Genomic DNA, 22,254 nt, shown 5'->3' with positions numbered 1-22,254 from the left:
GTAAAAATGAATCGCCAAATGTGTTGGTAAGCGTAAAACTCGATACCTACCTAACGGCTGAACCGATTTTTATAACATTCCTGGTTTGAAGATGGTTCTTATGGAGAGAAAACGTAAACATGTACCACGGGCGAAGCCTAGGCGACCCGCTAGTTGCTTATAAATCTTTACCGCTTATCAGGGGGGTAACCGGCACCTTTAGACTAACAGTCTTATTATGGGTACGTTTTGTTGCGTTCACAAAATAATCTTACTTTTTTGGCACCGGGACCTTCTAAAACATATGAAAACCAATTGCAACAAGACTGTTTCGAGCGGTTTCGAGACGTCAATCGAAAAATTGGAACCGGCACGCTCTCTTTGACATTTAGCATTCTTGTTATAATGTCAATAATGACAGTTTTAAGCAATTTTAGTGAAGTTGTAAATATGGAACTTTTATAACATTATTTTGAATATTATTAAAAGAATACACATCAAATTTAAGTGAAACGTATGTGGTTGGAAATCTATTTAATAAATGAAGCTTTTAAAGAAGATAATACATTTATTATATTAAAAATGCAAAATTAACATAACTACATCGGGTTGTTCCAAGAAAAGGCTTCAAACCTTTTGATTTAAGAAGAATCGTGTAAATAATTTATTATTGCGAAGTGCGCAATCATCACGAGTCTCTATGAGATATGGGGGCAGCATATGAACAATCTTAAAATACAATTATAACCTACAGATTTATCTGTGTAAGATAAAAGTAATGTAAGTACCATACCCAATGCAAATCTTAAGAGTATATTTAAAAATACGTTTGTTTATGTACACATTCTCCACTTGTTATTTCTCTATATAATAAAATGCAACCCTACTTATTCTCTAAACATAAATTTTATCTAATACCTACTTAATGTAAATCTATAAAAGATTGTTTATTATTTCTTCTTGATTCAATATATTTTATCATGTTATATTATTTATATAATAAAACACTTAAAAGTAAATCTACACTCAAATGCACTACCCATATTATACTTATGTTAGGGATCTCATTTAATTTTGAGAAGTAATACCATTATTTATTTCCAGGTTCTACAATCAATTCCGAGCACTAGGGATAAGATTACCCAGCGTAACCACATGGAAGCATTGATAGTATTCAAGAAACTATAAAGTGCCAGCGCAACATGAATATATTTTTTTCAATAGGAAGCAATATCATGCTTTAAATGTATTAGTGCAATTAAAAACACATTTTATAAATCCAAAATCTTTATTTAGTCCTTTTTATTTATTCATTGACAAAACATTTGCTCCTTTACTTCTCTTGATAACATTTATATACATATATATAAAAATGTAATAAAACATGGAATTATTTGAAAATAGATTCAATTCTATTTTGATTAAATATTAATTAAAAACAATTAGGTATATTACTCAAATCCAAATTTGTAAGTAAATAGCATATTAAAAAGACCCTTGATTAAAAAAATAAAGTCTTATTTATAATACCAGCCTTTAAAACTTAAAATGCAATAAACAAAAACTTTATATTTACATCACAATGAATAATTCCTACACTAATAGTTTAATGGTATTTATATTTTTATTTTAAATTTAAATCAATTATTGTATTTGCATAATATAGAGTAGATAAATAATTCAAAAACTTGCAGTACTTATGTATACTTTTAATTTCATTTTTATTAAACTTAAAATGAAAACAATGTAGGTACTATATTAAGGTACAATTAAATTTTTACATTTTCTTTGAATATTTTAAGTGTAGACATGGTGGCGCCTCCCCCAACTTGAAGTTCTCACTACCACATGATCATCTCCCAAGCCGGTATGTCCTTGTTCAATGTTCGGGCAAGCCGGCAATCAACACAACTGTGAAAGATAAATTGGATTTAAACTGATTCTTTGTTGCTTTAAAATTTAATAAGTACATTTAATATGTTTACTTTTATTAAGGGCTTGTCATGGTGTATGTAATTTAAGATGTTTTTTTAAACAATGTCGGTATAGTTTGTTAAATAATAAATACTTTATTTGTTAATCATTTTTCAAGTATTTTAACATTTTAGTTGTTTATCTTGCAATTCTTAATATCGTATTAAAAAAAAAGTTAAATGTGTAGGTGTGTAATTCCTTACAAAACTTTTAATATAAGTAGCTTCTAACCAAACATAGATAGGTTTGCTTATAAATTAATATAAATATTTACTTTTGACCAGCTGCTCTAGTTTTTGTGAACTCCCAAATCATTTGCACTTAAACTTTCAGCAGAGAATTCTATCAACTTCGTCTCATCATAACTTTTACCTCGTTGGGAGTTATTCATGTACCTATCTTTGTCTGTGTAATTTCTGGGTCAGGGAGCTTCGCGCACTCTGCACAATGTTCTGCTGTAAGTTAAATAAAAATTACTTCAATTAAGTAACAATAATCAAAACAGACGAAATCATGTAAAAACCAAAACTTTATTCGTAAAAATATATCTCTGTAGTCTGTTATCATAAATCGTCCTTACTCGTACTTTATCTTACCTTGCTATTTCAATATTGCTTTTTCGCACTTTCTCATTTATCCAGAGATGAGATTCACATATTTAAGTTTAAGTTTATCTGAAATTTTTGATATTATTAAGAAATAAGAGGACAGTGACATGACATTTTGATTTTTGACGTTTAATGTTCGATACAAATCATTACGACTTGGCCTAAAAGCCTCGTAGCCAAGCCATTAATCTTAAAAAAATAGACAAAACTTCGGAATTCATTCGCTCTTTGGACATTGTAGGCAATCGTATAGTAATCATGTTGAAAAGGCTCCCGGTGCCAAAATAAAGTAAGATTATTTTGTGAACTCAACAAAACAAGGTTGTTATTATAAAAATGGCGGTGATTGAAAATTAAATGTCAAAAATCCAAATGTCATAATCACTGTCCTCGTATTATTATCTAAAATTTGGATAAATCATAAATCAAATTGAAAAATTGCGAAAGATAAGTAATATGCATTAAAGAATGCATGAAAGAGGCATGAAAGAGCAATTGAAATAGCAAGGTAAGATAATATATACGAGTAATAAATATATCTAAAACATTGGACGATTTATGATAACACAGATATATTTTTACGAATAAAGTATTGGTTTTTGCATGATTTCGTCTGTTTTGATTATTGTTAATTGAAGTAATTTTTATTTAACTTGCAGCAGAACATTGTGCAGAGTGCGCGAAGCTCCTTGACCCTGAAGTTACAAAGACAAAGGTATTCATAAATAACTCCCAACGAGTTAAAAGTTATGCTGAGACGAAGTTGATAGAATTCTCTGAAAGTATAAGTGCAAATGATTTGGGAGTTCACAAAAACTAGAGCAGCTGGTCAAAAGTAAATATTTATATTAATTTATAAGCAAACCTATCTATGTTTGGTTAGAAGCTACTTATATTAAAAGTTTTCTAAGGCATTGTACCTACACATTTAAGTTTTTTTTAATACAATATTAAGAATTGCAAGATTAACAACTAAAACGTTGAAATACTTGAAAAATTATTAACAAATAAGGTATAAATAACAAACCATACCGACATTGTTTAAAAAACTTCTTTTTAGACGTTTACATACACCATGACAAGCCCTTTAATAATAAAAGTAAACATATTAAATGTACTTATTAAATTTTAAAGCAACAAAGAATCAGTTTAAGTCCAATTTATCTTTCACAGTTGTGTTGATTGCCGGCTTGCCCAAACATTGAACAAGGAAGTACCGGCTTGGGAGATGATCATGTGGTAGAAGAACTTCAAGTTGGGGGAGGCGCCACCATGTCTACAGTCTACACTTAAAATATTCATATTTGTATCATACATCTGAAAATGTAAAAATTTAATTGTACCTTAATATAGTACCTACATTGTTTTCATTTTAAGTTTAATAAAAATGAAATTAAAAGTATACATAAGTACTGCAAGTTTTTAAATTATTTATCTACTCTTTATTATGCAAATACAATAATTGATTTAAATTTAAAATAAAAATATAAATACCATTAATCTATTAGTGTAGGAATTATTCATTGTGATGTAAATGTAAAGTTTTTGTTTATTGAATTTTAAGTTTTAAAGGTTGGTACTATAAATAAAACTTAATTTTTTTTAATCAAGGGTGTTTTTAATATGCTATTTACTTACAAATTTGGATTTGAGTTATATATATCTACCTAATTGTTTTTAATAAATATTTAAGCTAAATAGAATTGAATCTAATTTCGAATACTTCCATGTTTTATCACTTTTTTTTATATAAATGATATCAAGAGAAGTAAAGGAGCAAAAGATTTGTCAATAAATAAATAAAAAGGACTAAATAAAGATTTTGGATTTATAAATGTTTTTTATTACACTTAAACATTTAAAGTATGATATTGCTTCCTATTGAAAAAATATATTCATGTTGCGCTGGCACTATGGCTTCTTGAATACTATCAATGCTTCCATGTGGTTACTCTGGGTAATCTTATTCCTAGTGCTCTGAATTGATTGTAGAATCTGGAAATAAATAATGGTTTTATTTCTCAAAATTAAATGAGATCCAAGTAACAACAGATTACATAAGTATAATATGGGTAGTGTATTTGAGTGTAGATTTACTTTTATAGTCTTACTAGCGGTCCGCCCCGGCTTCGCCCGTGGTACATATATGAAAAATAGATGTTGGCCGATTCTCAGACTTACCCGGTATGCACAGAAAATTTCATGAGAATCGGTCCACCCGTTTCGGAAGAGTATGCAGACTAACATTGTGACACGAGAATTTTATATATAAGATATTCTATATGGGTAAATAATAACATGATAAAATATATTGAATCATGAAGAAATAATAAACAATCTTTTATAGATTTACATTAAGTATTAGATAAAATTTATGTTTAGGGAATAAGTAGAGTTGCATTTTATTATACAGAGAAAGAACAAGTGGAGAATGTGTACTTATACAGACGTATTTTTAAATAGATTTGCATTGGGTATGGTACTTACATTATATGGTACTTACACAGATAAATCTGTAGGTTATATTGTATTTTCAAATTGTTCATATGATGCCCCCATATCTCATAGGGACTCGTGATGATTACGCACTTGTTTACTATTTAGGTACACGATTCTTCTTAAATCAAAAGGTTTGAAGCCTTTTCTTCGAACAAGCCGATGTAAAGTTCTATTATTATCTGATAACTGTCAAATTGTCAAATAGATCGCAGTTCGCACCGGTCCCAATAATTGAGTGAACTATTACGAGTGACGTCATCAAAATTGCTAGAAAAACAAAATCAGTTTAACGCTGCAACAAGCTTGCGTTAAGGGTGTCACGGTACGAAAAGACATAGTAATGTTATAATAAGCTTGCTATAAGAGATGCCGGTTACCCCCCTGTACCACATAGTTAACACTTAACTGCCGGAGCCCTACCAAAATAGTTAAGAATTTTGCACATTCTTAAGAAGCTTTGTCTCTGTACTATTTATTAATTCAATACGTGGTATCTACCGAATAATCTACCACGTGAACCACGTGAACAAAACCACTGGCCAGTCTTCTGTCATAAAATTCATATTTGTACTTAAAAACCAATTTGTATATACATAATTATTATCTAACGTGAGTCAGATTCAGGTAAATTATTAGAAATAGAAACCAAGAAATTAAAATAATCGCTCATTTACTTTGTAGTGTCGGGTGAAGTTCAATGACTATCTGCTAACCTAGGTACGTGATATCAAACTGACTGGGTGCCACTTCCACCTTCTGTAGATACATAATTAGTTTTCAAAAGGTCGCAAACTGCGTTATGTACCCATGGGAAATGTATACTAATATTATAAACCTGTATGTTTGTATATGTAACCGACTTCATGGAGTCGATTATGACCCACTTTAAATGGGCAGATTTCAGACTACAGTTTTCAAGGATCAGTGACAATATTTTATTATTATAAATAAGACTAGATTTCCGCCCGCGGCTTCGCCCGCGTTTTCAAAGGAAAACCCGCATAGTTCCCGTTCCCGTGGGATTTCCGGGATAAAACCTATCCTATGTGTTAATCCAAGTTACCCTCTATATGTGTGCTAAATTTCATTGTAATCGGTTCAGTAGTTTTTACGTGAAAGAGTAACAAACATCCATACATCCTTACAAACTTTCGCCTTTATAATAGTATTAAGATTATAATATTAATTTTTAAATGCGCCTACAGACGCAATTTTCGCACTTGCGAACTTGTATAAAAATCGGTCAAACACTAAAACCTGTATATTTAGGGCTTGAAATAAAAATCGTTTTTGTGGCAGTTTGTATATATTTAATAATATATTTTACAATAAATTTTGTACAATTTTAACCTTGCTTGTGTCAATATAATAAACTGCAAATGAGTATAAACGCCGGATGACAAATAAAGCAATAGATTCTTGTAAATTTGCACTTTATTCTGTTGAAACACAAACCGATACATTTTATTGAATGAATGGATTTTAAAATAGCGGCTACGTAATATTACATGCGTGTATAAATAAAAAAATGTACTTAGAAACATGATTACGTGATTATAAAATGCATTATTTAAAATCAGATAGTTAAATGAATTGAGACTAATATTACAATTTCTTGTTAAACATTATAAAATCAAAAAAGGATGTGACAGCAGCCGAATTTTAAATCCATTCAACGTGTAAACAAAAATCCAATACTCGTGTACCCCCTGCCTTATATATAAAATACACAATACTTTGGCAGTGATTATTACTAGCACCCCATACATTTTAGCCAATAGTTAAGATTCAAATTGAAAACATTCCGCAACTTGCTTAATATTACTTGTTAGATTTGAATACAAACTGCTTAAATAAAATAAATTTGTGGGATCGGGGAAAGATTATATCGATTGGATTCCGGCGGCAGCGTGTGCGGCTACCGCCGGGGATACGCTGATTATGTAAAATTCTTTTTTTAAGAATTTTCCTCAATTATTTTTTAGTATTTTTTTTTGGATTTTTTTTATTAATTTTTAAATTTTTTTTTGTCTTTTTATTTTAATTTTTTATTGCTTTCGGTTTTTTATATTTTTTCTTTAAATTAAGTTTTCGAGATGCAATTTTTTATAATATATTCATAAAGTTTTCTTACTGATTAAACTTTATTTATTGTACTTTTATATTCAGAGGCGGTACGCCAACGCAGTATACGTAAAATCAATATAAAACTTATTTAAACTATACAAAGAGTTGCCGGGCGACTGATCGATGAAGATAAGCGTTCGTGGACTCACGTTTCCGATAAAACCATCAAAACAAATACGGAAATAAATATTGTAAAACGTAATTTCAAATCTAATTTTCAAAAATTGTTATTATAAAAATAAAATTCATTATTGAAATCCGACTCCATGCTAAGTAATATATTGAAGGTGTATAAAATAGTTTGGTGTATTTCATAAGGCCGTACAAATTTTAAAATATATATCCCTCGACCTGTGCGGGAGTAACAACGTCTCATTATATCTGCTCTAACACGCCTACGTAAGAGATAACAATTACTACATTCTTTATTATTTTAAAGATATGCTTTGTTTTATATTTCATCTCGTATCCACTATGGAAACAAACTTCAACAGAGAAAGCAGTCGTATAAAATTATTTAAATATTTAGCACCATTCAATGTTCATATCGGCTCGCAAATAGCACCAAAAAAAGCCTTTGATGAAAAATTATTGCTGAAATATCACAGAAAATTTTGATCTCGATGCCGAATAGCGCAATACTGAACGATGGAATGTGATTCATACATGCGTGTCTGATGTACCAAGTGAAGCGGGGGAGTCCCAGCGGCTCGTGCCCAGCGCTTCCGAGCCAAGCTTATCGTAACTTGTACAACAACTTCCAATATATTTTTTGTCATTTACTCTTTACATCACAAAAAATAACTATTTACATAAAACATACATACAACACGACTAAAACGTTTCAACAATAGTTCTCTTTCATTCTTACTATTTACACCATTAAATAACTTATAAATATAAATATTCAAAATTATAATAGGACGCTTTCGAGGCAGCTTCGGTGCGGGACGAGCTAAAGTTACGGACAAATGCGTTTCATATTCGATGCCGAGTGGATTCCGTGCGTCAGTCTCCAAGTGAAACCGGCCAACAATCTGGTCTCAGTATGCGCGTCTCGACCGATTTCAGAGCGGACACTCTTTGGTGGGCCGTAACTGACTAGTAACAACACTAACTAAAAACATGGCACTATGTGATTTAACATATGTCCATAGTGACAATAGTTCTATAAATATAAAATATGTACTATAAATAATAAGTGGCCGTCTGTGAAAAAGTAGGAACTAAAAATGCATTGCAGGCGGGCGGGGGCTCTGTCCCGCGCCGAGTGAACGGGACAGGGCGGGACAGAGCCGCCGGGCCGGCGGACGACCGACCGCCGAGATATTTCCGGTCGGACGCTAAGTACTATACTACGACTACATATATACAGGGATTCAGTCGCATATCACAGCCAGTCGATTATTGTTACGGCACTATTTGGGACTGCACCCTATTATAATATAGCTTTGTACGCGATAATGTTGCAAGAGACGAGTCCCAGTGGAGTCACGTTAAACATTACACGAGGCTGCTCCTATTTTCATGAGTCCCTACTAATCGAGCGAACCAAACGAATCCCAACCGGCGAGTCCTTGCAACACTGTCAAGATCACTTCACAATTTCACTGTCACAAGCCGAGTGGGGCGATCGCCCTGGCACATCACATCACTGGTTCGCACCACAGGCTAGACCACCGCGGTCCTGCCAGTCGGTCGGCCTAGCGGCGGGTCGTCGGGCGGCGGGCCCCGGGCGGGCGGCGGGCCCCGGTCGGGCGGCGGGCCCCGGTCGGGCGGCGGGCCCCGGGCGCGCGGCGGGCATCATCGCTGCGGCGCGGGCCACGCGTCCGCCAGCCGCATGCCGGCGGAGAGACGCTGGTAGCTCTCGCGGAAAGCTGTCACGATCTTCTCGAACGACTCCGGGTCGTAGACGGAACGCGCCGTATTGGACAGGTCAAACGGTTCTGCGGACAGAGAAAACGAGTTATGACACTGTATGCAATATTGGAACATTAAAGTTCAACGCTCAAACAATTGATTAAAAAGTCAATGTACATAATATATATTATATAATCTATTCTTGTAAAATCATAAACAGTTTAATGATATTATGTAAAACTAAAATACCCTTTATAATTTTCTATGTAAACAATAAAGGGTCAATTACAATCCAATTATCATTATGACCAAAATGGGTATTCTGTAAAAACTTAATCATAGTCATAATAGTATAGTAATTAAATTGTCTCAATGGAACAATAGGCTTGTTTCGACATGGAATTTATTAGCATGGTAATTTTTTTATATTTTCAAATGATCTTCAAATTAAGGTAAATTATTCAATAAATCGCAATAGTATGTACATAATGTTATATGATGATTATAATATTTCCGAAATAAATCCGTAAAAACAAAGAAATAAAATGGCATGATATTTTTTTATGAAAACTTATGACAACATACTGAACTGTTTGATTGTTGCTATTCTTGAACAAATGGTTGCTATTGTTGAACAAATGGTTGTTGTTGTTAAATAAATGAACAGATTGTTGCTGTTGTTAAACAAATGGTTGTTGTTATTGTTGAACAAATGGTTGCAGTTGTTGAACAAATGGTTGTTGTTGTTGAACAGATTTTTGTTGTTGTTGAACAGCAGTTGTTGAACAAATTGTTGTAGTTAAACAATTTGTTGTCGTTGAACACATTGTTGTTGCTGAACAAATAGTTTTACGGGAAATGTTGACTCACCCTCGACACAGATGAGCTGCTGCACGTGCGGGTCGTGCATGCGGCAGTCGGCGCGCGGCAGGCGGCGCGCGGCGCGCACCGACACGCACATGCGCTCGTACGGGAAGTGCGCGTAGTACTGCAGCAGCTGCACGAACAGCTCGCCCAGCGGCGTGCGGTTGGCGGGCCGCGCCCGCGCCGCGCCGCACGCCGCCTCGCGAGCGCAAGGCAGGATCGCCGGCTTCGCGCCGCCTGACACCAAACAGTTTACAACTTAGTGCGAGATTCAAACTCACTAATTTATTCATTCAATTCGATAGCCCTATCTAAAGAGAACCGGCAAGAAACACCGTAGTTACTCTTTTAAAATCATGTTAATTTTATAAAGTTGAAGAGTTTGTTTGAACGCACTAATCTCAGGAACTGCTGGTTCGATTTGAAAAATTCTTTCAATATTAGATAGCTCATTTATCGAAGAAGGCATACAGCCTTTCTCAATCATCATGCTACGACCAACAGGAGCGGAGCAATGCGGGTAAAACCTAGCTAGCCAGCTAGTAAGTACATATATCATAATCCTAAGATCCCATCTTCCATATATTCCTTAACGCTGCAACTCAACTAATACATTCACAACACTCACACTGCAGAAAGTGTATGACCATGAGCGTGAGCGCACTAATACATTGATAACACTCACACTGCAGAAAGTGTATGACCATGAGCGTGAGCGCACTAATACATTGATAACACTCACACTGCAGAAAGTGTATGACCATGAGCGTGAGCGCACTAATACATTCAACACTCACACTGCAGAAAGTGTATGACCATGAGCGTGAGCGCACTAATACATTGATAACACTCACACTGCAGAAAGTGTATGACCATGAGCGTGAGCGCACTAATACATTGATAACACTCACACTGCAGAAAGTGTATGACCATGAGCGTGAGCGCACTAATACATTTAACACTCACACTGCAGAAAGTGTATGACCATGAGCGTGAGCGCGTAGGACGAGAGCGTGCGGCGCCTTGCGTCGTTGACGCGGTGCGCGCGCGCCCACAGCTTGGCCACGGCCACCAGGGGCCGCACGCGCCAGTCCGCGCGCGAGAACCACAGCAGCAGCTCCGTGTTGCGCACGCCCACCACGTTGTTGCAGTTCAGGTCCACGTGCACGCCCGCGCGCGCGTCGCGGAACTTCAGGATCGGCACCTTCGCCTGGATCAGCTCCGCGTCTGCAACACACGTGCAACATGCTTATGTTATCTGATAGCTGTTCGTGTAGTAGCTAATTTTATATGTTAAAGTCGAACAAAAAGAACAGAATTTTTATAATAAATAAAATTCTCTTCTTTTTGTTATATAGTATAATCATATAAGAATATGATTATATTTTATGCACACGCAAGTTATGCAATTCATTACTAAAAAATTACGAAAATAAGAATTAAAATTACGATATTTTCATGGAAAACGAAAATCAATGACTTTGAATCGTTTGTATTATTTTCAAATGCGGATAGCAAAAAGTTTGCATTGAAATACTAACAAATTGCACAATTGTAAAAAAAAATTTCAACTTTTTACTTATAACACTAAAACAAATACTAACTAGGATCAATAGCGCGTATATAGGCGAGTATATAGTCGAGGTGCAGCAGCGCGTGCGCACGCGGCTCGAGATGCGCGAGCGCACGCACGTACAGGCACAGGTCCATGTCTGACGACTCGAGGCCGAAGCCCGACATTGTGGAGCCCACCACGTAGAGCCCGTAGCGGGGGAATATTGACTGCGGACGGAACAATAGTACATATTGTAAGATGGGAAATGAAATTTGGTCAATGAAGAATTATTATGGAAATTTTCTCAATGTAAAAACAGTTCAACAGCAATGAATATTGTAAAAGAATCTATACTATGTTATTTCTTTTGCAGAACAAGATTTGAAACTAGGTGTTTTTTTTTATTTTGCATTGATAAACTGATTTTATACAATACATACAAAAAATATTATGATACACAGATTATGATGTCCAAGATTTCATATTTCAAAAGATACTGAGTTAGTAAACTAAGAAAGAGTTTTTATCTCTATTCAGCCCAAGCAGAGCCAATACAATCAGTTTTTTTGTATGGTTCAAAATGTAAAACCCAAATAATATCACACGCTTTGCTCACCTTAATAGTGATATAAAGATATCTCCATAAGTTCATCTTCTTGTGGAATGTCTCCTCAGTCTGCTGGGACTTTATGAACTTGTCCCAGATCTCTTGTGATAGTGTGTCCCAATTCGAGCCTGAAAATAAACACAGTCTTCACTTACAATTCTAAACATAAACTTACTTGAAACTTTTCAGGATTTCTTTGTAGAAAAAGGCATAACATGGAAAGAAATTTTTTTGCTACTCTTTCCTTTAAGTTGTATTGTATTCAAGACACAATCAAACTGAATCGAGTCTGATTTATGAATTTTTATGTACTAGAACTATGTCCTTATAAACCAAAAATGGGTTTTTATTTTTCAAACAGTTTCTTAGAACCATTTATACTATATATGAGATCACATACGACTTATGCCTTTTACGTGTGTATGCGTGTATGCGTGCATGGATGTATGTGCGCATTTATGTGTGTGTTATCATCTCTCATCATCATCCCTACTCACCGTTCAACAAGTCATCAGGCGTGAACTTGACCTGAAACGGGTATGCGGCGGTGAGGTAGCGATTTTCGTGTGTATGTGTGCATGTATGTATATGCGCATTTATGTGTGTGTCATCTCTCATCATCATCACCCCTACTCACCGTTCAACAAATCATCAGGCGTGAACTTGACCTGAAACGGGTACGCAGCAGTGAGGTAGCGATCGGGCGCGATCCTACGCGGCCGGTGCTCGCGGCGGTTGCGCGCGCGCCACTCGCGGCTCACGTTGTTCGTCGAGCTGCCAGAGTCGCGCTTGTCCCCTGGAAATTCAATTAAATATAGAAAAAACGACAGATAAATTTCCTCATGGGATTCGGAAACAATTACTTTAAATTTTTAAATACAAATAATAATTAAACTGATATACATATAAGGTTGCAAAATTAATTAAATATTTATGCATACTGTAAACTGAAAAAAAATTTTATGGATCAAATTGAACATGAGACTTTCAATAAAGTAAAAAATACATGGAATCAGTTATCCCTCTTGTTATTAGGTATTACTAGAATAGGAATTTCTGGGATAAAACCTATCCTATGTGATAATCCACGTTATCCTTCATATTATGTGTGCTAATTTTCATTGTAATTGGTTCAGTAGTATTTGCGTGAAAGAGTAACAAACACACACACATCCTCAGAAACTTTCGCATTTATAATATTAGTAGGATTTTCATTTTGTGAGTTAAAGAATTAATAAGTTCAGTAGGTATAGTGCCATAATAAAATACATTGTGATATTGGGTGTATTTGTGACCCGATCATTTGTGACACAGTCACACACATCACATAATATCTCCTATGTCTATTATAATTTCTCTTCAACTTCAATAGTCACAATTTTTACATATGCACCGTTACAATTTTTCAGTATGAGAGTATCTCTTAAATATCATTGCATGGCTCATTATTTTATCTTTGTGAACATTGAATTGTTACTCCATGATGGTACGTGTTCCTCCACGGTATCATGACCCTCCAGATTTTTAAAGAATATAAATGAAAATATGTATTTAAATGATTTCCCATGTATATTCCTTAAAATATCTTTAAAATAAACATATCTAAAAAAATTGTACTATAGGAATTTAGTCACCCATTGTGTCAATTGTTATCCCAAGGTAATGAAAAGTGTTAATTGAATTATCGGTTGACATACAAACATGATATGATTCTTATTAGAAGTAAATTATATCAAAATAAATTTTTAATAGTATTGTAAAACAGCTTATATCAAAAAATCGTGAAATATTACACATGTTACATGTACAATAATGTTGTTTAAAGATAATTTAATAATTTAAAACCTTTTTATTCCATCAGGCCCCAGAATCACAGACACAATAGAAAATCTATTGTGTCGCGGTCGGATCTGGCCATTCGGGGCTCAATGGGTTAAAGTTACATGCTTGGTAAATTCAAATTTATCATAGCATTGATCAATGGGAAACTTGTTTTATCTTAAAAGACTACAAGGTCATAACACATTTAACATTATTAGATATGTCACAAAATAAAACAGATTTACATGAAAACAGAAACATTATGAAAAAAAAATGAGTTGATCAGATAAGATAAATATTAAAACCAGATCATAGCAAAAAAATGAGGGTACATGAAAATAATAAAAATGGCTCCTATAGCAACAGCTAAATTAACATTATGCACATTATACACAAATGAATATACAAATCTTACCTTTTTCACTAGATTTATTTGAGCCAGAGGCATTACTTGATAGGCTGGAGTCATCTGAATCATATCCAAATGCATTTTCGCCTTTTTGCTGTCGCTCCCTGCGTGGCTGCCACCTGCGCTGCATTCCCTGTCTGGGGGAGCCCATCCCGCGCATCCCAACACCACCAATCATTTGAACAACTTCCATAGGATATTGCCGATTTTGACGTTCCATTTGACCCTGGCCTACATATATTCCGGGTGCGCCGAACCCACCGTTCCCATGGTACACTATAGGTGCACCTTCATTCATTTTGCCTCAATATCTGCAAATAGAATAAAGCCTTGAATAATAAATAACACCGGTAACCGCACGAGATTTTCTATTCGTGTACAAACCTTTTTCTGCAACTGTAAAATATAGTGACGTGTCCAGTTGCAGTCGCTTATTTTATCATGCTAATTGTAATATTTAATTAATACGGTGCGACGTCTAAATTGTATAATTTTCACTTATTTTAATATACCACCGAAATCCGAGACGATCCGTCAGACGTATTTCCTTGTAAGTCGATGGCTATCTTCTTTGATTCAAGTTGAACTCAATTAAACGTTCTTGTCGCTTTGCTTCCACCGTACGAACAGATCGAATTAATTATACGACGTCTTTTTTAGCAAATCTACCCACAAAATTAAAAGGTAAATCTCTAAATTAGAAGAAAAAATCCGCCATGACTTAATGAAACAACACTAGCGACATCTGGTGTTTTGAACGTAATCTACACGTGATAGACTTCATTTTTTATTTCAAATCTCGTGTATTCGATTTGCAGCCATGAACAAATAATTAGCTTAAAAAGCTATTAGATTACTTATTAAAACAATAACTTTGCATTGATTAATAAATAACCAACAGATTGGCTATTTGAAATAAGTTATGAGAAAAATTGTTAAAAGAAAAACAGCAACAAATCGAATCATATGATTTATTTTTGTTACGAGCAATATCGTTGTATAGTTTTTGACTTTTGTTTTGAGTTTGAGTTTGACAGATAACGTCAAATGGTTTTCTCGCCTCTGTTTACTGATTAAATTGATAAAATTAATTAAAATTATTTTGTCTTTAGTAAAATTGTTGGTCACATAGCATGAGATTACAGAGAAATTTTTGTTCATTATGCATGTCTTTAATATGTTAGTGTAACAAGTGATGACGTCGAAAGAAGATAGTGTAACCTTAAAAGTGCTAAGATTGTGTAAATACAAACTTTGTTTTATTTTATTATCGTTATCAGTCGTTAAAGTGATTTGATATGTCACATTTTGGAGATTTTATGGACGGCGTACCCGTTAAAATATCAGAAAAATACAAGCGACCTCCACGAATCGAGTTACCTTATAGCATTACAGAATGTCCTTTGCGAGCGCAAAATGTTGTTGAATGCGTCAAGTATTGCCCTACATTCGAACGTAATGTACTTTCTAAACTCAAAGAGCTTAGAAGCGCAAAAGAAACGAAGAAAAATGAAAGGCGACATCGTCTTCAATTATTGGAAGAAGCGAAACAAAAGAAATTGGACGCCATAGCCGCCGCTGAAGCAGAGGAAAAGTTGAAGCAGCTCAGTGTGTCCGAGGTGTCCTACCCGAGCACCGATGAGATCAGCGCCCTATCGCCTGACGAAAAACCAGAACGAAACTGTGATACAAGTTCTACTCAAGACAATAGCCCAGAGATTGATAAAACTACAAGTGTAGATGTTACTTTGCCATGTAGTACAATCCAAGACTCACAGACTAGCATCTTGCAGCCCATACAAGTGCAGTCAAACTACCAACAAAGTCTCCTTGATGATCCAGATCCATTGCAGGAACTAAAGATAAGTTCTAAAATTACTAAACCCCAGTACTCTCATAATGTTGAAACAATGACATTCAAAGATTTTGAAAATGACACATCTAGCCCGTTTGATAATGTTGAACTTAAAACTATTAATGATATGGAATTATTAGCTCAAGTGTTGCAAAGTCAGAGAGACTCAACAGCTAGCTGTCAGGTGCCAAATTATCAGGAACAGGTCTATCCAGGCTATGCAAATTGTGCGACACAAGCTCAGATTGAAGGTGTCACATATATACCAAATGCTTACGGGGAGCAGACAATACAGGGTCAAAATATTATATACTCGTCTCCACAGCATTACCCAGTCTCCAATGGCTATTATGTACAGTCTGATAATATATGTGATAGGAGTATTCCTGTTGATAATGTATATATGCCCAATTATCAATATTATGTTCCTACACAACCTTATACAGTAACAGATCAATATTACAGCAACCAATTGCCGACCACGTCAGCAGAAATCAATCAAATAACTAATGGAGCAACCTATATCCCGCAGCCTTATTATTATTACCAACAACCATATTATACGCAACAGACAATAAACACTAATGAAGTAACAGAAGAGCCGGCAGCAAATAGTTCTCAGAATATAGTTAAGTCTAGGTCTAGAAGTGTTCCTGATATTGTAAGGGAGTTGAATGAGGAGTTAGCGACGGCAAAATTGAGAGCAAATGAGAGATCTTGCAATGTTAGTCCCGCACCTGTGGCAATGGTTCCAAGGTCATCTTCTAGTAGTGATAAACAGGATCATAGAAGAAGAAAAACTGAGCAGTTGCCAAATCCATATGATAAATTTCCCCCACAATTACAGAACATGTGTCAGAAAATTCATGGTATGGGCTTTCCCTTGGACAGGGTAGCCAGAGTGTGTAGCCTAGTTGGAGAGAATGATAAGAAGGTATGTTGAAATATAATAACTCAGGCCCCGGAATCACAGACACAATAGAAAATCTATTGTGTCGTGGTCCGTGGACCGATCGGGCCGTTCGGGGCTCAATGGGTTAAAATGATTGTGACTGTGAATGGGCATTGTATAGTTTTTAATTAACAAAATTTTCTCAGGATACTATTGAATCCATTTAAATTAATTCATTCATCTTAACAATAAAAATCTACATTTTGCTCTTGTTCGCATCTTCAAAATATGTACTAACTTTTATCCCCTATACCGTTCAGCATAAAATTTATCAAATCCTTTGTTATTAGATGCATGAATAATTAAGTCATTTAGCCATCTTTGTGTTTAAAAATCAAGAAGAAGATAAGTAACAAACTAAAAGATGTGTATGTAAATTGTTTTTTTTACTTTTGAGGTAGATTTCCAAAACTATAGAGATTCCTTTCTGTAACAAGTTACAACATCTTTACAGAGACACTTCAAGTGAAGTAAATTGAGCTACTTATGTGACATAATATTATCTCTGATTGACCTGAATGACCTAACTTTACAGGCTTTGTTAAGAATTTGAAGTGTAATATAATCAAACAAGACTAGGTTATATAAAATTAAAATTGAAATACTATTAAGATAAACTGGGTTGAAATAATTTTCATTTTTTTTATCTCATAAAAAAATATTGAATCATGAAATGATATAACATTATGAATTTATGACTGAAACACTTATAATAAACAGTTTACAAATAAAATATACAGTTTGTTAAGTCTACTCTGTTGTGGAAAAATAATATTATTAAAAGTATGGCCAGTTTTGTTTATTTTGTAAACAATGAATATTATTTTTTCCAGGTAATAGAAGGTCTTCTCATCTTGGGAGAGCTGATGGATCTAGGATTTTCGGAAGGAAGAGCGTCCGCAGCACTTGCCAAACATGAATTCAACAGAGACAAAGCCTTGGACGAGTTGGTTTCATAACAGGAATAGCTCACTCTGAGATTGGTGGATCATACATACTTTAATGGGTATATCCCCATTATTACGAAATGTGGTTTTTATTGTACAGAAATGTTAAATCAGCTAGAATGTAAAGAAGAAGAAATATATCTTCAATTCTTTTTTAATTTCGTTAAAATGCCTCGAGTTATGTATGTGTTAATTTTTTAACTAGAAGTAATTTATTATTCAGAAAGCTTTGCACTTAGAGGTACATTTAAATTTAAATACTTATGATGTTATAATGTCAACGACGTCATAATTATTATAATGTACATTCTCGAAATTTACCTGTTCTAAGAAATAAATTTATGGTTTACTTAAATCAGGTCAATATAATATTAAAGCACCCTGCAGTAAATTTTATGTTAAAAAGTCTTATTTTTGTAGCATAATTTTTGGATGGGGTAGATGTGTAATATTTGCTATGGCGCACCGAAAGCGCATTCGAATTTCGCGCCAAATTTTTATCTTTATGTTTTCCATTAACAATATTGTTTTTGTTTTTTATTAATGGCAACATTCAGAATTTAGGCAAACATAAATTAATAGAAACACAAAATATTTCGAATACAGTTTCTAAGTAAACTAGCTCAAGAACTAGCTATATGATCTATATTCTGTAGTCTTATATGTCGTGGCCATATCGTAGATTTGCTCATTTCATGAAATGATTGATCATTTCATGAAATGGTCGCATTTCATGAAATGGTTGAATGTCTATTGGCCACATCATGATGTGGTTTGAGCAGATCAATGATAAGAAATTGTTTCTCGATATGGCCAACTAAACGCGCGGTTTTTTCATGAAATAATCAAAATTATTTGATCATATCGTAAAATAGTTACATTAATAATTGGTAGAGGCGCTGCAAGCGCTGTGTTTAGTGATAAAATTTAATTATTCGCATTTAAAAACTTCATAATTTACGACGAAGAGGTTCGAGTACTATGGAAACTGCGGATATCTTATATTGAAGAAAAAATGCGTCTAAAATCCTTTAACTATATTTATATATCCTACTATATTATTATAATTGTTTCTTTTTTAAAAAGCGATTCGCTTCTGGCATTCGCCGGCCACTGCCGAGGCACTAACTTAAATGACAATAAACAAGTTCTTAAAATATTCTGAATTTTTTAAATATTTTATGGACTCTCTATATTTTACACGATCTGGCTAAATGTGGATGTTCAAATCGTGACGATTTAACGATCTGATCAAACTATGTTGGCCATTTCATGAAATGCGACAATTTCGTGAAATGATCAATCATTTCATGAAATGAGCACATCTATGATATATTAATTTTTATTATACACATTCTAATTCTAAATCTCATACGTTAGTTAACTATATATTTTTTATATCTAAAAGGACTCAATGAAAGAATGTGTTAAAATCATAATAATCGAGGATGATTAATGACGCATTATTGCATTGAAATTATCTTTATTTTGTGATTTAAATGCTTGCATTGACTTTTTTGTAGGTCAACAATTAATAAATATTTTTTTGTCTTCAGTAAGTATATATTTGAAGGCCACCAATAAAAAATGGAATTCTAATTTATATGTTTTTGGATATATGCAACATAGTTTGAGGAGATTTATTCCTGAAAATTTTTGCAATGTGTCATGGTTATTCAACTTTTTCAATATTACCTACGTACCTACACTGTTAGTGTGGAATAAAGTTCGCATTTATAAGTCGCATGTGAATGTACTAAAGCCAAACATGTGCTAGAATTAAAATATCGTGTTGGTTGATTCGGGAATTGTATTATATAGCTTTCCGCCCGCGGCTTCGCCCGCTTTATCAAAAACGACATAAATTATATACTACAACCTTCCTCTTGAATCCAGAATCACTCTATCAATTAAAAAAAAACCGCATCAAAATCCGTTGCGTAAATTTAAATATTTAAGCATACATAGGGAGTAGGTACTGGTAGGTACCTGGGACAGAGAAAGCGACTTTATTTTATACTATGTAGTGATAATATCATATGTAAAAATCACCCTTTTCTAAGGAAACTTCTAGAAATTACAATTTTTGCACTCGATTTAATTTAGTGATGTAATTCTAATAAACATTATTTATTTTGCTTAGTCATTGGTATTTTTGAACCAATTGTTTTAAGTGCACTTTTATTTGCTTAATTGCATACCTAGTGCGTAACTTTTATATCTTAATACACATTTAATTTTGTTTATGAATAGTGCAATTATTTTCGTCCATAAAATAAGTTAATACGCTCCGATTTAACTAAATATTATATTTAAATTAGTTTATAATAAATTGCGCATCAATTATATCTTTTAATTATTTTGTAAAAATGCTGACGATTTATATATTGATATTTGCATGCTATGGGTTAGGTGTTAGAAAAACAAAATAGTTGATCATTCAATTTATATAATACTTCTGTTTAAAAAAAGTAAAAGAATGTCGAAATAAGAGTGCTTCCACACAAACGAATTTATACTTTGACTGTAACTCATTTCATTATGAAATGTATTCTTACTTGTAAAGTCAGCTTTTTTATAATAAATAATAATACTTAATTATTATGTATTATTTGTCATCTCATACATATTTCGTAATTTACGTGATTTAAAATTGAGGAGTGAGATTAAAAATTATTCATAACGACACTCCAGGCTTGAACTTGAGGCATTATGTAAAATGAATGATTAACTGAACAGTGGCTTTCATTGTTCTCTATTTTTTATACAATAAATTATAAAACCCGCTATTTCCAATTATAGAGAATTGGAAAATGTAAATAAAAGTTAATATATCTGATGGAGAAATACTTTGCTTTTATAATCAATGAAATTGGTATATATTATGTAAAATTCTTAATATAAATATAGCATTTAATAACTCTAAAGGTTGGGTTACCACTTATTTGAAATTTAGTATAGTTAATGTAATATAAAAAAGTTTTTATGATGTTAAATCTAATATTATAACAATAAACTGAAAGCTGTTCATTGATAGTAAATAAATAGAGCTTCTAGATTTCAAGTCTGTGAAAATGTATTTAAATAGGCATAAAAATATGTACAGATAGCAATGCAGTGGTTGGTCTACTTCTGACGAAAAAATATGAATCTTGAAATAAAGGAGATGATACTTTATGACTGTTAAGACTTTAGAGCCTGGTTTTGCACATACAATATATAAAATATCAGTAAACGGTTCATACATTGTCTGTCATAAACTTTGATGTTCGTTTTTTTATTTGTAACACTGTTAGTTGGATACATGCGTGAAACGTCATTTTGACAGTCCATCGGCAATAGTGTCGCTTGGAAATGAAATACATTCTCAAATACGGCAGGTGTTTTTAAAGTGAAACTTTTATTACATCGTCTCAAACTTTTTGGTCTGTGAAGCGCATGTCGCGTGACGGTCGGCTGCCGAGTAGGTATAAAGCAGTGTTCGGAACCGTTCGAACAGTTTCACTTTTACCGTGGTTTCATAAAACCACAAAACATTTTTTTTTCAGTTTAAAATTTATATTTATGGTCAAAATCATTTTATATTACATCCCCTATTTGTTGCATTTTAATTAAGGTTGTTGTAAGCCTCTATTTTCACATGATAGAAAGCATTTTCAGTCTACTGATTAGACTTAAAAAAAATATTACAACATCACGAATGTGGAAGAATCTTAAAATAATTTATTTAAAATATTAGTGAATTTGTTTCAAAAGTATCAATAATAATTAGAGTTTAGACAGTGAAATATATTTAATATACAATTAACCTATCTTATTTTATAGCAAAGCGAATGGCTGTGATTTTAAAGACAGCAGCAAGTTCTGTAACAAGATGATAACGCGAATCGTAAATTTATTTAGAAAGTTTAATTTTTGAAGAAGGTCATTATTATGGGACACTCAATTCTATACAAAATAAGTCCTGACTATAATTTTTTCTTAATTTAAACGTAAATGTTTTTAATTACACTTAGATATTACTCAATAAATTCTAAGATGTTTTTTTTATAAGTATTTACCTAACTCCGAAATATTGAGCACACCACGCATGTAATAATCGCAGCCGCAACTAACATGTCTTATTTTTTACTCGTTTTACGATGCAATTCCTGGCAAGTTTAGTGCCATTTAACGACTACTGAGATATTTAAATGC

General features: G+C 33.4%; 2 protein-coding genes and 2 long non-coding RNA genes across 5 annotated transcripts; 2 read left to right on the top strand and 2 right to left on the bottom strand.

The window, feature by feature from the left end:
* Positions 1 to 1,673: 1,673 nt before the first annotated feature.
* Positions 1,674 to 2,852, bottom strand: LOC149900371 (uncharacterized). The gene is made up of 3 exons (XR_016457820.1): positions 2,550 to 2,852; positions 2,228 to 2,408; positions 1,674 to 1,890 (listed from the first exon to the last, which is right to left on the bottom strand). It is a non-coding gene; the product is annotated as an uncharacterized LOC149900371 (long non-coding RNA).
* Positions 2,853 to 2,923: 71 nt separating this feature from the next.
* On the top strand, positions 2,924 to 3,973 carry LOC149900370 (uncharacterized). Of its 2 annotated transcripts, XR_016457819.1 has the most exons (3): positions 2,924 to 3,069; positions 3,221 to 3,276; positions 3,735 to 3,973. It is a non-coding gene; the product is annotated as an uncharacterized LOC149900370 (long non-coding RNA). The 2 variants fall into 2 exon arrangements; XR_016457818.1 differs by lacking the exons at positions 2,924 to 3,069; positions 3,221 to 3,276 and adding an exon at positions 3,288 to 3,396.
* A 5,011-nt stretch (positions 3,974 to 8,984) lies between these two features.
* On the bottom strand, positions 8,985 to 15,037 carry LOC149900369 (poly(A) RNA polymerase gld-2 homolog A-like). The gene is made up of 8 exons (XM_090113190.1): positions 14,688 to 15,037; positions 14,310 to 14,614; positions 12,711 to 12,869; positions 12,083 to 12,201; positions 11,516 to 11,693; positions 10,878 to 11,138; positions 9,918 to 10,148; positions 8,985 to 9,133 (listed from the first exon to the last, which is right to left on the bottom strand). Exons 2-8 carry the CDS (start codon positions 14,599 to 14,601, stop codon positions 8,991 to 8,993), a joined length of 1,383 nt encoding a protein of 460 aa, XP_089969316.1. The 5' UTR covers positions 14,602 to 14,614; positions 14,688 to 15,037; the 3' UTR covers positions 8,985 to 8,990.
* A 298-nt stretch (positions 15,038 to 15,335) lies between these two features.
* Positions 15,336 to 19,322, top strand: LOC149900368 (uncharacterized). The gene is made up of 2 exons (XM_090113241.1): positions 15,336 to 17,092; positions 17,944 to 19,322. Exons 1-2 carry the CDS (start codon positions 15,602 to 15,604, stop codon positions 18,067 to 18,069), a joined length of 1,617 nt encoding a protein of 538 aa, XP_089969367.1. The 5' UTR covers positions 15,336 to 15,601; the 3' UTR covers positions 18,070 to 19,322.
* The last annotated feature ends 2,932 nt before the right edge of the window (positions 19,323 to 22,254 follow it).

Source organism: Colias eurytheme, chromosome 19 (genome assembly GCF_061535395.1).
Source record: "Colias eurytheme isolate Ceu_HAF_F1 chromosome 19, ilColEury1 Martin Lab GWU primary, whole genome shotgun sequence".
NCBI lineage: Eukaryota > Metazoa > Arthropoda > Insecta > Lepidoptera > Pieridae > Colias > Colias eurytheme.
The sequence above is the reverse complement of the archived record's forward strand: the minus strand, read 5'-3'. Positions and strand labels throughout refer to the sequence as shown.